The sequence below is a fragment of the Peromyscus maniculatus genome, chromosome 8 (assembly GCF_049852395.1).
Source record: "Peromyscus maniculatus bairdii isolate BWxNUB_F1_BW_parent chromosome 8, HU_Pman_BW_mat_3.1, whole genome shotgun sequence".
Classification (NCBI taxonomy): Eukaryota; Metazoa; Chordata; class Mammalia; order Rodentia; family Cricetidae; genus Peromyscus; species Peromyscus maniculatus.
The window spans coordinates 81,632,805-81,647,747 of NC_134859.1; the positions used below are offsets into that span (position 1 = coordinate 81,632,805).

At 56.9% G+C, this 14,943-nt stretch overlaps 1 protein-coding gene across 2 annotated transcripts; it reads right to left on the reverse strand.

Moving 5' to 3' along the window:
• Positions 1-51: 51 nt before the first annotated feature.
• On the reverse strand, positions 52-14,048 carry Xylt2 (xylosyltransferase 2). Of its 2 annotated transcripts, none has more exons than XM_006971944.4 (11): positions 13,805-14,048; positions 6,989-7,481; positions 6,581-6,756; positions 6,108-6,310; positions 5,387-5,467; positions 4,981-5,197; positions 4,717-4,893; positions 4,214-4,476; positions 3,773-3,968; positions 2,856-3,189; positions 52-1,161 (listed from the first exon to the last, which is right to left on the reverse strand). In XM_006971944.4, exons 1-11 carry the CDS (start codon positions 13,937-13,939, stop codon positions 839-841), a joined length of 2,598 nt encoding a protein of 865 aa, XP_006972006.1. In that variant the 5' UTR covers positions 13,940-14,048; the 3' UTR covers positions 52-838. The 2 variants fall into 2 exon arrangements, with proteins under 2 accessions (XP_006972006.1, XP_076399303.1); XM_076543188.1 differs by lacking the exon at positions 13,805-14,048 and adding an exon at positions 7,655-7,799.
• Positions 14,049-14,943: the final 895 nt, after the last annotated feature.

Below are 14,943 nucleotides of genomic sequence, written 5' to 3' on the forward strand. Positions count from 1 at the left end.
TTTGGTCGTAGTCTTTATCATGGCAACAGAATGCAAACCAGGACATTCAGCTTGGAGAGATAAGAGATATATTTCCTCTGTTGCATATTTCAGACTTCACACTGAGCTTCAGGCACAATGCAACTTCAAGTTCTTCTGAGTGCCCCGACAGTCTTCCTCTGCCGCCAGTGGGGCTCCGTCTTCCAGGGCACACCTGGGAAACTGCACGGATCTCAGCAGGCTCGCATGTCCTGCATTTGCTAGGGCAAGGTGTGCTGGAAAGCCTGAGAACCAGCCCCACCCCTGTCCAGGGGTCCCCTGGCTACCAGAGGAGCCGCTGTCCCATAAAGCCCAGCTCCACAGTATCCCCCAAATCACCTGTTCTCCGGCCTCGGACCCTGGCGGGACACCTGTGCCTCTCAGCCTCGGCTGTGAGCAGCGTAGGCCCAGGCTGGGGACGGAGGCTCTGGAGGGTGAGGCAGACAAAACCTCTCCAGAGCGGGAGCCGATGGGCTCGGTGGTGCTCCCCATGGCCACAGCCCACTTCCTGGGCCTGCTCTGAGCCCTATTGCACATCTTCCTCCCCCTGCCACTCACTGGGAATTTAAAAAAGTACAAACTAGAGGAGGCAGAGGAAGCGCCTCCCCATGGTTCCCGTGGACCTCTGGTCTCTTGCAGAGCCGTTAGGCGTAGTGAGCACTACACCCACCATCCCTGCCCTCACTGCAGGTTCCTGACGGCTCAAATGGGCACACTGCCTGGGCCTCTGGTTCTCGTCTGTGGGAGAGATGTCCCTCCATTGTCTGTAAGGTGCAATTAATTCCCCGGGCTCCTCCGGGTTGTGCTGGCTGGGGCCCTGCTACCTGAGTCGCCCATCAGCTTTGACAGGCCCCAGCTCCGATTTAGGGTCAGGAGACAGAGAGCTCCAACTGGTCAGTCTGCAGAGCTCCAGGGAGGGACAAGCAGAAGGGCCTATGGCACACAATCCTGCCACAGACCAGAAACTGCTCAGCTCCCCGTCTGTCCAGGCCTCAAGTGCAGGACCCGTGAGCTCTGTGTGCCTCCGGGCAGTCTCCTCCATGGTCTCTGGCTGAGGCAAGTTCAGGATGCCACTTAGGCCCTGGAAACTCTGCTCCATGTATTCATTGTGGGGTGGTCCCGCGTGCAGCCAGCTGGCATCATCTGGGGGTACAAAACAAACAGTTAAGCATGCCCCTCAGTCCCATGGAGGCCAGACTATAGGAGTCAGGGCTGAACACAGCACTTCCCATCCTAACCTTACCATGGGGTCTCCTCGGACAGAGTGGACTGGGGCTAAGCTAAGGAACTTTCTGTGCCTATAAAATCATCAGTTGTGCTGGGCGGTGGTGGTGCACACCTTTATTCCCAGCCCTCTGGAGGCAAGTGGATCTCTGAGTTCAAGGCCAGCCTCCTCTACAGAGCTAGTTCCAGGACAGCCAAGGTTGTTACACAGTGAAACTCTGTCTCACAAAACAAACAAACAAAAGGTCATCAGTTGTATAAAATCCAAGTGGTAGCTGAGCCTGGTGACTCACAGTTATAACTAATAAATAGGAGACCAAGGCAGGAGGATTGCAAGAGTTCAAAGCCAGAGTGGGCTATACAGTGAGTTCCAGGTAGCCTGGGCTCCATTGTAAGACAGTATCTCAGTAAATAAATAAGCAAAACAAAAAAAGTATTTTTTTTAAGTATTTTAAAAAATCCTAAATTCCCAATTTTAGGATTTTTTTTAAAGCTGAGGTCAGAAGCCAGGGCCTTACTGAGCTAAATCCCCTACCCCTAACTTTAGACTCATGTTGAACAAGGCACTTTAGGAAATAAGGCTGCTCTGGTCTGTGCCATCCACAGCCTTCCTGACAACCACAGGAGCCGCCAGCGCCCTGGGCAGCCTGTTCTTTACACTGGGCTGACTTGCCTGGCCTGCCTCCTTCCCACAGCCTCTGTACCTTCTTCATCCTCTCACGCAGACACGTGCCAACCTTTACCTTGGCTCAGAACACGCTCTACCTTTGTCCTTTGAGGTCTAGTCCCGGGCCTGCCTGCAGAGCTGACTTCTCAGCCTGCTGTCTCCTTCATCCAATGGGGAAGGCGTCTGCCTGCCCCGTATCTGCCCCAGCCCCTTGTCCTCATCTCTTTGGGTTACTCCTGCTCTTCCTTCTTGTGACAGGGTGCCTTAGGGAAAGGAACAAGCTACCCACGCGACACCACTTCTCACCACTCTGAGCCAGCATCCATTCCAGCACCTTCAGAGGTAACCCCTGTAGGAGTGTGCTCAGCTTCCAGCTGCCCCTGGCCTGTCCCCTTAGCCTCGGCCAAATCACCAGGGGGCCATGTGAATCTGGCTATCCCAAGCTACATGGGACCTGAGGGTCTCAAGGCCCTAATCCGGCTCTGCTGCACTGGGAGCATTAGGTATGGAGGAGCATCAGAGACAGGACAGGATGAGGGACAAGATGCCTTAGAATACAGCACCCAAATCCCCGGTGAGACCTGAGGCATTTTCTGGGCACTGTGAAGGAAAGCCCCACATTCTTCTAGTCGTTTTCTGTTTTTCACTAAATCTAGCTGGAGTGACTTTTGTCCCAGTCACCCAGGGGTCTCCCATACTTGTGCCGTCCTTACTTAACAAATGAAAATGTTGAGTAATTCCCAGAGCTCAGGGCCCGCTTACAAGGGCAGAGCCACATTCCCAAGTGCAGTCTGCCCGACTCTCAGGCTTCCCTTTCCCCACCACCACAAACAGGAGTGGAAGACAAAGCCCTGCCTTCTCCCCTTAGACTCAGCCGTGGGGTCGGCACCCTGGACAATCCTGTTCTATCTGGGATCTGGGCATCACTGGAGGACGACATCCTTACCTTTCCTGAGAGGTAGTTTGCGGTTGAAGGTCAATGGCAGCACAAGGAAGCGGGTCTCACCCAGGGGTTCCCAGAACTGAAGCAATCGAACAGTCCAGGCTCCTGGCCGCAGCGGCCGGCTCAGTGGGGGCTTGTACTGCGTGACTTCAGTGTCCGCGTCTACCGTGATGTCATAGGATGTGGCCACAACGTACGTCGGGTCAATCCAGACCACGGTGGCCGTGAGGTTGGGGCCCCGGGCCCAGCGCTGCATGGCAACAGGCTCATCCAGTGGTCCCAGCAGGCCCCCAAAGTTCCGGAAGAGACGTTCTTTGGGGTCCCACTCAGTGCCAACCTGTAGGGAGGGAGGCCGCTGGGCAGAAGCCGAGGAGAAGTTCTTCCTCTATCTCATCTCGTGCCGCCTCTCATGGTGTCACCTCAGGTCAGTCACTACCTCTTTCAGGGCCTCGGTTTCCCTATCTTCAAACTGAAGGGGTGAGTCTAGAACTGAAGCATCTCTCCCAGCTCTGAGGTTTATTCCAGGCTGCCACCTGAACCATTCTGCAATGGTGGGGCCCATAAAGGCAGACCACCCCCCACAAAGCCAGAACCTCTAGGAAAGGACACCCCAAGCTCATCTGGACTGTCCAAGGCCCAGGAATCTTTGCACTTGAGGAGATCAGGACTGACAGTTCCGTCCCTACTCCCTGTGCCATCTGAGAGGACCCCTTAGTGTGTGCCTGCGAGGGTGGGACAGGTACATCTGTGTGTGTGTGGCATCACCAAGGCTGCCGTTATTGGGAAAGCACAGCCCAGAGAGCCCAGCCCATGAAGGTCTGATGGAGTCCTTACCCCTCCCTTGGTGTCTGTCCCTCTCTTCCCACTCCCTGCGTCTTGCTGGGGGTCAGGAGAAAGCAAGGGGGGAGGACCTGTCCCACCTCCAGACTCTGGAGCCGGCTGGCCTGGTCACTGCGCCCCAACAGTTTCAGCGACCCCTGGGGCATCAGCCACATCTCAAGCGTCTCTGCTGGCCCCTGGGCTGAGGGCTGCACCGCCTGCGTCACCAGGTAGCCCTGGAAATGGTCGTCATAGAAATACAGGTGCACGCTGGACGGCAACCCCCTGGGCTCAAACCTAGGAAGGTTTCAGCAGGGAGAAAAGGAGATGCCATCAGCACACCTGACACCACCTAGAGTCCCAGCGAGTCCTAGAGTATTGGGAAGCCCCAGCGCCAGGTATTTCTTGGGCCCCAAATCTCATGCCCCACGTGGTCCTGGTTTTTCTTTACCTTGCTTAAAAAAATTTTTTTTCCTTCACGGACTCACTCTGGGCAGGGCTGTCCCTGACTTGTGCCTCCCTTTAGGAGGGGGGGGACTTACCTGCAGAGTGCAGTGGCCAGTGGGGGTACAGCAGTGGCAGCATGACGCAGGCTGAGCCGGGCAAAGGCTGTGTAAGCGGTGAGTAGGACATCACTGAGCCCACTGGGGCCATCCGCCACGTCATAGGTGTTCTCCCAGTAGGCCTTGAGGGCCGGTGTGTTGGGTGGGTAGCTGCCGTACAGGTGGAGGTCCAAAATTTCCAGGACTTCCTGGTTCACAGTCGACTCAAACTTCCGGGCAAAGAAGGTGGGTCTGGAGACTTGCTGGGGAGGAAGAGACCAAGAAGATGAAGGGCTCTGCGCGCCCCAGAACACAGGGGTCGCCCCCTCAGCACTTCCTAGCACGGTCTCTCTGACTCTTCCACCTGCTGCTGCTGCCGCCGCCGCCGCCGCCCAGGTCCAAGGGGCTAGCTGCTCCAGGCGGAAACCCACCCTGCCCTTCTGACCCAGAAAGCTTGTGGGGGAACGCTGGGGCGCAGGCTTCCTGGGGCCAAGGGAGAGCACCTGGAGCCGCAGGAAGTCCTGCGGTTTGAAGTCGTTGGGAGAGCAGCCACACCAGTCCACGATGTGTTTGTACTGGCACTTGCAGCCCAGCTTACGGTTCCAGTTGGTGACGCGCAGGTTGTTGTCCACCAGGCTCTCGCAGGCCGGGCTGTTCTCCAGCACTGTGTGGAAGAAGGACTGCAGATGGCGGGAGAGGGGGGGAGGGTGAACCACGGGCCCTTCAACCAGCGCCCGCCCCGGCCTCTGTGCCTACCTGTCACCCACCTCGGCTGGAAGCAACGTGTACGTATAGAACTGGCGAAGCTGCGCCACGAGGGGGTCATCCGTATACACCACGTATTCCACAAAGCTGCGCGTCAGCACGAACCAGTCGGAGCCACCATCCACCACGATGCCTGCCGGGATCTGCCGTTCACCCAGGCGCCACATGTGAGAATCACACTCATGGAAAAGCCGGTCCAGGCCTTGCTTCTTGATGAACCTGAGGGAGGCAGGCAGAAAGGCCATGCCTGAAGGTCCCAGAGAAAGGAGCCCAAGCCTTTCTACCCGGCAACCAGCCTTCACTTACGACTGGGTTAGGGGCTTTACAACCCAGGGCTGGGGCCCTCAGGTGCCCTTGTGTGGGAGGCATTGAGCAAGACGTCAGGGCCTCCTTCCCCACCTGTCTCACCTGGAATTGTCTCGCCCATGTGACTTGAGGAAATTCTTGTCCCGGTTCTTGGATAAGAATGCCACCAGCTCCTCATTTGTCCTGGGGAGGGAAGGGAATTTGTGCAGCTCAGTCCCTGTCCCAGAGCAGATGCCCTCTAGAACGAATGACCTTCACCTCCTGGACCTTCCCTTCTCACAGGAGCTATTATGTTGTGTGCCTGACCCCTGTCTGACCCTTGTGGGACCCAAACAAGATCAAGATGCCATCCGTCCTCTACCTCTGCAATCTGACCCAGCACTCCAAGTCCAAGCCTCTGGCTCTTCCTCCCTATTTCTTATTTATTTATTTATTTATTTATTTATTTATTTATTTATTTATTTATTTATTTATTTATTTATTTATTTATTTATTTATTTTGTATACAGTGTTCCGGCCAGAAGAGGGCACCAGAACTCATTCTAGATGATTGTGAACCACCATGTGGTTGCTGGGAATTGAACTCAGGACCCTCTGGGAGAGCAGTCAGTGCTCTTAACCTCTGAGCCATCTCTCCAGCACTCCCATTTCTTATTAATCCCAATCATCAGACCACCTTTTACCGGCCCCACACGCCAATTCACGACTGGGGTCAAGGGACCATGTCTGGGCTGTGGAGACTTTCAGAATGAGATGGCGGACAAAAATGGACCCTCCAACCCTGACGCCACAGATGGGACTCCATTCCCACCCGTCCTCACACCTGGTTGGATAGTCGGTGGCACTCAGGTTGATGAAGAAGTCCCAGGCCCAGCCAGGAATCTCCAGCAGGTCCTTCATGCTCCGCAGGTACATCCTCAGAAGGCTGGCCCCGCCCCAGATGGTGACCATGCGCCAAGGCGTCACCCGCACATTGTCATAGTGCTGGGCCAGCTCCACCACCTCCCGGTACAGGTAGTTGGAACGCTGAGGGAGAAGGGATGCTCAGCAGATGGAGCTGGCACCAAGGTTGTAGCCCCCACCCACCTGGGGACAGAGCACAAGGGACTCAGAAGAGAGAGCAAGAGGCAGGACTCTAGCTCCTCATCGGCCACACCATCTTAGGCTCGACCAGTCTGGATCTCAACTTGCCTTCCTCTAGGTAGCTGAGCCGACCTTCCTAGGCTACCTGTCTACAGCCTTCAGAGTCTCTGCTCTGTTAACCAGCTCCTCTGGGTCTTCCCAGCCCACAAGTACCTTGTCCACATGGATATAAAAGAAGTGCTGCTCGTGGTAGACAGCCTTGAGAAGACGCTTCAGCTGGCGGATGGCACGACCATGAACCACCAGCATGTAGACAATGCGTACCGGAGGGCCACCAACAGGCTGCTGAGCCCGAATCTCTTCCCACTGGATGCCAGGACTCATCTTGCCTGAGTGGAGTAGACAGGGACATTAGTGAGATGAGGAGAAGGCTGCCTGCCTGCCTCCCGACAGAAGAAGCCTGGACTCGGAGCCCTGGTCCCAGCTGCCCCTCTGCCAACTGGCAGGTACATTTAACAAGACTTCAGACAAGGAGGGCCATCTGGGAAATGAGCATGAAGATCTGGGCCACACCACTTCCTACCCGTTTCTGGGAAGGGCCAGAGTACCCTAGTCCCTCACCTGCCAGCTGGCAGTGACGGGGCACAGCCTTGGGCATGAGGTTCCCAGCTTGGTGCAGGCACACCACGTTGGCGATCTCCTGTTGGCACTGCTTGGTGCTGGCCCGGGCCAGGGCTGACAGCGCGTCCTTGCCCACAATCTCGCACTTTGGAGTGAAGCTGTTGTCCGTGGGCTGGGGGGCACCCTCCACGCTCCCTGTGTCTCCGTGGGGCGGGAAGCCGGCGGCCGCCATCAGTGCCTCCCCAGCTGCTGCTCCACTCAGGTTCTGGCGGCCCGGTGCCTCGGGAGGCGGGGCAGGCGGGACCCGTCGGCTGGCTCTGTGACGGCTGGTTACCGCCCGCACCACCTTGGCCACAGGCACACCTGGGCTCTCGGCACGGCCCCGCCAGCGCCCATGCCTCTTACCAGCACTGCCCCTACGCCCTGCGGAGCTGTCTGTGTCCTTAGAGCCCTCACCGGGGTCCAGCGGCCGCGGCTTCCTCTGCCGTCCTTTCTGTAAGGGACACACAGATCACAGTTAGCAGTCGCTCGCCTCTTCCTCTTCCTCAAGTTCCATCCTGGCCAGGGTTACCCTGAACTCTAGAAGCTCCCTGCCACCTTTTACAGGAAAAGTCCCGCTCACTCAGTAGCTCTGCACGAACAGGGCCAGCTGGCTGAGGCTCTCACCTCAGGCCATCGCACCTCACGTGCCCCTCCAGATCGAAGATCACATAGCACTTCCTTTGCCTGCTCCGGGCTCTGGCCACTTTCTCTCCAGCAGATTTTAAAGTACACGTCCATGCCTTCTCCAATAGAAGGGTATACAGAGCCTGCAGGGGACCACGGAGTGCCCCCCCCCCCACTGAGACTCATGCCTCTCACAAGGGCTGGCTGGGAAGACAACATTAACCTCCGTCTGCATCCAAAGCATTGGTTGTTGCACTACAGCTCTTCACGTGGGAAGACTGAGGCTACAGCAGGGGAGTGGCTCAGAAGGGAGGAGTCGTCATGAAGCCTGAGACCCTAACACTGGATGGGTCTCCCAGGAGGCTGAGGCAGGGTGCGTTGCTGAAGGTACCCTGTGAATAACAGGGGCGCAAGCAGGAGCCAGCAAAGGAAGGCTTCTGTCAGACAAGCCCGGAGAGCGGCAGGAGGCTCCGGAGCCCCCCAAACGCAGCCAAGCTGTGGTCGGCCCAGTGGGCCCTCCTGCATCAGGACTGCCTGTGGCGGGCACGTGAGGTCTCGCTGGCTGCAGGCCCACAGCTGGAGGCTGCCAACCTCTGCACTTGTGGCAGGCTCTCTCAAGGGGACTCCATGCTACCTGCTACCCCAAATGGCCTGGGTCAGCTCAACTCACCCTCCTCTCCGCTCCCCACTCCCCTTCCTCGCTTGTTCTTTCAGATCGGCTCGAGTCCCCAGGTGGAGAGCCATTTCATCTGCCCCAGAGTGGGGGGCAGTGGAGGTACACTGAGCTCTGAGACCCCGGATGTTCCTCTAGCAGTCAGTGGCCATGTCAGGCCATCTTCCCAGGGTCTGACAGACTAGCTGGTACATGGAAGACATTTGACTAATGCCTGTGAGTGGGAAGGGACAGAGGCAAGGGGTGTCCTAGGTGTGCTCTGGCCTGCCCTGCCACCAAACTTCTCTGAGCACAGTCCCTCAGCTGTGAGGGTGAGGATCAGATGAGACATCGACTGTGAAACTGTACCACAGAGGCCAGCTCCCTTGGCTGTCCCTTCCCTCTGGGCATCCTGAGAGAGTCCTGCCTCTCCTCCAGCGCTCTTGTTCAGCATGCTGAGTCCTACAGACACACACTTCTCTGTAATCCCGCTTCCTGCGTGGCTTACAGGGGGCACCTGGGTCCTCCCCATCCACCGCCACTCATCAGTCTCCTGGCTCCCAGGGCAGCCCCGGGGCCTGTCCTGCACTCCAGCTGACTCCAGCCTTTGCTTTCCGGGGAGCTCATTCAGCCTGGCACTTTCTACATACCATCCTTATTTATACCGCCCACATCTCAGATTTATCTCTTTGGACTGGAAAGCTCCCTTGAACCTTCAGGCATGGAACAAGCAGCCTCCCCGGCATCTTCCTTGGGAACTCAGAACCCCAAGTCCAAGTGCAAATGCCTCCTGTTCCTCCTCCCCCTCCCACTCCAGTCTTCACATCTCAGTGAGTGATGTGAGCGACAACCTTTTGTGGCTCTAACCAAATGTGCTGGGAGTCCAGTTTTTTTCTTTGGAGGAGACAGGTGGCTCTGAGGATGAGGTCAAGAACCTCCTGATGCTAAGCAAATGCTCTCCCACTATGCTACAGCCCCCAGCCCTGACGGCAACTTTGATTCTTCTCTTTGCCTTATACCCCACATCCAATCCATCGTGAATGCGTGAGAATACAGAGAATCTCACTATCTCCCCACTGCCCTCAGCCTGATCTCCCGATGCCCCGGCTCATGCGCTTGTCCCTTCCTGTCTTTCCTCATCACAGCCACCAGTGTTTCTTTTAGAACTTTTGAACACTTATTTACGTATTTATTTATTTATTATTTTTATGTGTAGCGGTATTTTGCCTGCATGCATGTCTGTGCACCACATGTGTGTAATGCCCGGTGGAGGCCAAAAGAAGGCAATGGATTCCCCTGGGACTGGAAATACAAACAGTTGTGAGCTGCCATGTGGGTTGCTGGGAATTGAACCCGGGGTCCTCTGGAAGAGCAGCCAGTGCTCTTAACTGCGGAGCCATCTCTCCAGGCCCTCCTTTTAGAATTTACATGCCCGTGACCAGACCTAGCCGGTGGCCTCTCCTCTCAGGCTCTATACTAGCTGTCCCTCACCACCACCCTGCCCCCGTCGACGGATCCCTTTGCCTCATTCTCTCCACCACACACCTGGCATGCCTGGCTCAGGTTCTGCCTTGGCTGTGCCCTCAGTCTAGGTGCCCTCCGTAGATACCCCACAGCTCATCCTTTGCCTCTTCAACTCTTTGCTCGGGTTGGGTTTCTCAGCAAGGCTTGCCTGGACCAAAACCTCTAGCCTCCCTGAGCTCATTTTATTTTCTCCACAGAAATCTGAGGATCTTGGGCCAACAGGACGGCTTGGCCGGTAAGGGCACCTACTACCAAGTCTGACAACCTGAGCTGGATCTCACATGGTAGAAGCAAAGAAATGAGGCCCACAAACTGCCCTTTGACCTCCATATGCGTGCCAAGGCCCAAGCGTACCCACCCACACCCACATATCCATCCATAACACAACAATACATTTGCCTAAGAAACGCGCCGATCTCTCCCACCATCCTAACATGAATTGATTTATTCCATGCCCTTCTGTCTGTCTCTCCCATGGCTGTAAGCACTGCCGGGGGAGTTCAGCTTGTGTGCTCACTGGCATATTCATAGAGTCCAGAAGAGTATGTCGTCACGATCATAAACACTCAGTTCAGTAATGTTCAAATGAATGACCAGAGAGGTCCTGGTGTAAGTACAGTGTGCACAAAGGCTGGTATCCTCTTCATTATTACTGGGAACTGAGATGGAAATAGTCAGCGTGAGGCCAAGGCTCAGGCTGTCAGACATGGTGGACTCAGGGTGGAGTCCAGTGTTCGGTTCCCCTGCCCTTGTCCAGAGGAACAGGGAAGAGCCTGGGCGCTACCTTCAGGCCACAATCCTACCCCTACTCCACAGTACTTCCCAGGCTTCTCTCATGGCTACTCAATAAGTGTAGGGATGGATGGCCATCCTTGTCTGGGATGTGGGCGTAGTCGGCAGACCCCGTTCCATGCTCATACTGGGGAGGGCACCCTGGGCTGGCCAACCTACAGAGTAGTGGCATCTGACCCAGCCACACAGCGAGCACAAGAAGGCATCCCCAAGACTGGGAGGGAAGTGATGGCAAAGAGGTATGAGTTCCAGGGGTCGAAGCCTGTATCCGTGACTCAGGAGGCTGGTCAGGAGGGTAGGGCAGGAGGGCACAGAGCCAGGCTGGCTGTGGTGGGGGACAGGATGTGGGAGGAAATGGGCATGGTGGTGGCCTGCACTGCAGCAGGGCGCTGGCTGACCCTGAGAAGGACAATCCCAGAGGAGGCTAGGGACCAGAAGACAGCGATGAGGAAACAGAAAGGCCCTGGTGGGCAGCCAGCCCCCACTCCTGAACCCTCTCAGGCAGGTCCCAGAGCCTCACGCTACGTCTCTTAACAGGCTGCCTTCAATAGCCTCTGAGACCAGCGTGGTCCTCTGGCTGGATGCATTCCTGCCTCAGAGCCCCCCTCCTCCCTGGTAAGGGGGCATATAAAGTCCTCTGCCGCCTCCCGACTGAAAATCCTTGAACCCTCCCTGAGCCATGAAGAAAGCGAACACAGAGATGCTCACCCCCACCCACCCCCACCTCGGACTTCTCAGACTGCATTTAAAACAAGCGGTGAAAGGATGCTCGTGAAAGCTTTGAATAGCGTCAAGTGGCTCTTTGGGGGTTAGTGATCATCCCAGGTATCCACTCTCCACCCCTCCACAGGCAGCAGAGTGCTTTCCTTAAATGCACATTGGCTCCTGCTGTGGAACCTTCCCACTGCACTTACAATAAAACCCACTCAAGTCCCTTACTGTGGTCTCTTTGGCCATACAGGATGGAACCATCTTTAGGGAAAGTGCCCCACCCTCTATCCATTCCCCGAGGATCCCCAGCTCAGCCCACTCTCCTGAGAACCTTCTGCTCAAACTCTCCTGCCCACCTCTTCCTGGAGGAAGCCTTTCCCAGCCTCCTGATCTGATCCAGCCCCCTTGTTATTCTAGCTTCCTCTCTCTGGCTGGCTCTCGCTGTAGACTGTCTGCCCTGTAGGTCAGGACCTCATCTATTCTTTATTTCTGTATTCCTAGTATGATCCCAGTGCCTGATAGGAGAGAATTGAGTATGTGCTGACTGACTGACCGACTGACTGACTGACATATGTCCCAGGGTACAGTGTTGAGACCATGTGCGATGTCCCGACAGCTTAGCAGGTGCTGAGAATTCCTGCAAGCATTCACAGGGACTACTTCATTTTGTAGTTTTCATTGCCCAAAAAACAGTGCTACCACTACCCCCAAAGAAGAAGTGGCTGGAGGCGGTCCACCTGACAGCAGAGCCAGGACAAGGCTGTGAAGAGCGTAGTCTTTCTTGTGTGCTGACCTCAAGCGCTACACTATATAGCTCCTTCACAACCCCAGTCTGGTGAGGTGGCTGCCAGACTCCTTCACACCACAATATTTAGGCCATCCGGGACCTTCCTCCATTCTGGTCCAGGATTCCTTTCTCAGCTTCAGCAAGGTATGTGTGGGGTGTGTGTGTATGTGTGGGGTGTGTGTGTGTGTGTGTGTGCCGTGAGGGTGAGACCTCAGATTCTCTCACCTCTCTCCAGTTCTCCATCCCCAGCTATGGGCAGGGCAACAGGGGCTCAGCCCGTTCATTGACTCAAACCCCCAGCCACTGAGCCATCCACTTCTGAGAAGACTCAGGTGCCCGACATGCTTTTCCCCACCAGCCTCCCCCTCACACAGACCAGGCTCCTCATCTGCCTCTGTGGCCCACTCCCTCTGAGATGTCCCAGTTGCCCACAGAGACTTCATCTGACTGAAACTTTCTCCTCTCTTTGTGCACACAGACCAAGCTCACTCCCTACACCAAGTCACAGAGCCAGCTTCCCCATGACTGACTGTCCTCAGCTCCTTTTGGAGTCATGGTCCCAAGTCTCTCTGTCCCTGTTCCCCTCACCACCCCAGTGTCTTGATTCTCCCCGAAACCCAGAAGGGCAGTTCTTCTCCCAGTCTCCACATCAGGTATTTGGGACTGACCAGGTGCAGGGGGAAAAGGCTTCCAGGCTCCATGCCTTCACCCTGCCAGGTGAAGCCCAAAAGGATATGACAACAGAGCCCTGGAGACACAGGGACATGGGGGCCAGAAGCAGGAACCCCTGACCACTGGCCGCGGCTTAGGGCTTTGATTTGGCAAATCCTCTCCTCCTTTCCAGAAGGGACCCAGACCCTACTGGACCCCTCCTAACCACACTGCCAGGAGGGTGTCTGAGACTGCAACTCAAGCACCATCAAGAGGAAGAAAAAGCCTGGAGTCAGGGTCTGGGGCTCTAATCTGCAGCTGCTGTTCCCAATACCCCAGAGCCAGAGATGGCTTCCTGCTCCTTTGAAGTCCTGAGGCCAACTCCACAGCTCACCTTCCATTCCCATGCCCTCCCGAAGATTCACCCAGGTTCTTCCCTGGCCACGCCTTGAGGACTCTTCAGTTTTTTCCCTTGGGGGTCACTCCCGTTCACTCTTATTCCCGGGCATATACACTTTGTCACAGGCCATAATTCCACCCCGAGTTCCACTTCGTCGCCACTCGCTGCTTCTCAGGCGCAGCTGAACATAGATGCCCGGGGTCCCTCGGCCCCCACTCCTCCGCCCACGGCGCGTACACCCCCGCCCCCTCCCAACTTTAGAAAGTTTGGCCTGAGGCTTCCCACCTTCGAGCAGGCTAGGGCCCAGTCGTTCCTCCCAGCCCCGATCCCCGCGTCTGACCTTCATCGCTCCCCGGGACGGAGACCACCCCACTATGACCCGCTCTTCCCTCCGCGGCCCCCAGTCCACCAGGCGCCCCGGCCTCCGGGTCACGCACTGCTCCCGCACGCAGCCCGCCAGGCCGGCCTGGGAAAGGAGCGTTGGGGGGACGGAGGTCGGGCTCCAGGAGGCTGCCTGCGCCCCGCACGCACGCGGCCCATGCCCCACTTGCCTGGCCGGGGCCGCCCGCAGCCCCGCCAGGACCCCGCGCGCCCCCGCGCCCGGCCTGCCCGCCCGCACGGCCGTCGGAGCACCTCTCCCGGCTCGTCCTCCTCCAGGCCGCTGAAGCTCCACACCACCAGGCCCTGCAGCAGCAGGATGGCCAGCGCGGTGGCGATCGCCAGCTTGTAGCGCCGCACCAGCTTCTGCACCCGCGCGCTCGCCACCATCTTCCTGCCCGGGACGCGGGGCGCGCGTCCGGCCCTGCAAACCGGCCGCGGGCGTGCGCATAGGCGCGGGGCCGAGAGCCCACACACACTCCGCCCACATAGGCGGACCTGGGGCGGGGCCCTAAGCTCCACCCTCTCGCGGGCTGGGCGCGGGGCAGTGGGCCGGCCTTCCGCTCTTGTCTCCTAGGAGGGATCTTGGTGCTCCGGGTCCCTTCCACGACTCCAAGCGTGTCTGCGTGTGAGATCACCACCTCCTGGCCCCAAAAGCATTGTCCTGGGGTCCGGAGAGTCTGCGATCTGATAGCTCTGGTGTCAGGGCATGGTGTGTGTGTGTGTGAAGGGGGACTCAGAGGGTCTCCAACTCTGGGAAATGCTGCCACTCTCAGGTGTGTGAGTACCACCTACCCTGCTTAAAACCTGAAGGCCGTCCCTGAAGACAAAGCATATAGCCCCTTGTCCGGCTCCCACGCTCTTCACAAAGCTGGTTTGCCATCCTGCCCCTCCATCCAAAGCATCCTCAGGCCTCTGCTGGAGTCGTGATTCTCAACTTCTAGTTTCTAGCCAGAATCTCCTGGAAGATGATAAAAAACAGCTATAGTTCCCACTCCTGGAGTTTAGAATACCTGAGAATTAGAATCTTCAACAAGTTCCTCTGCTGCTGCTGCTGCTGCCGCTGCTGCTGACCTGGAACCACACTTGGAGACCCACCAGACCTTGGCGTATGCTGTTCTCTCTCCTTGGCAGCCACGCCCACCCGCAATCCCCATCAGTGGCAAATTCGTTTGCGCTTCCCCTGCACCCTTTGAAGCCTTGGCCCGCAGCTTCAAAGCTCAGGAAATGTTAGGAGGGAGCTGAGAAAGTCCACCCAGTTGATCATACTACTTTCTGGCATGTTCAAAAGCAGCACCCGATTATAATCACACCCGGGGCCTCACCTGAACCCAGCAGACCGCGTGGAAGGTAAAGCGGTGCCTGCCAGAGCAAGGTGACCAGAGACAACAAAA

What these genes read in the sequence shown, in the direction of transcription:
- Xylt2 (XM_006971944.4), bottom strand. Translation starts at nt 13,939, where the DNA reads ATGGTGGCGAGCGCGCGGGTGCAGAAGCTGGTGCGGCGCTACAAGCTG. An exon ending in CATGGGCGAGACAATTCCAG is followed by an intron (nt 5,198 to 5,386) that starts GTGAGACAGGTG and finishes TGCCTCCCTCAG; the next exon opens with GTTCATCAAGAAGCAAGGCC. An exon ending in CAAACTACCTCTCAGGAAAG is followed by an intron (nt 1,162 to 2,855) that starts GTAAGGATGTCG and finishes TTGTACCCCCAG; the next exon opens with ATGATGCCAGCTGGCTGCAC.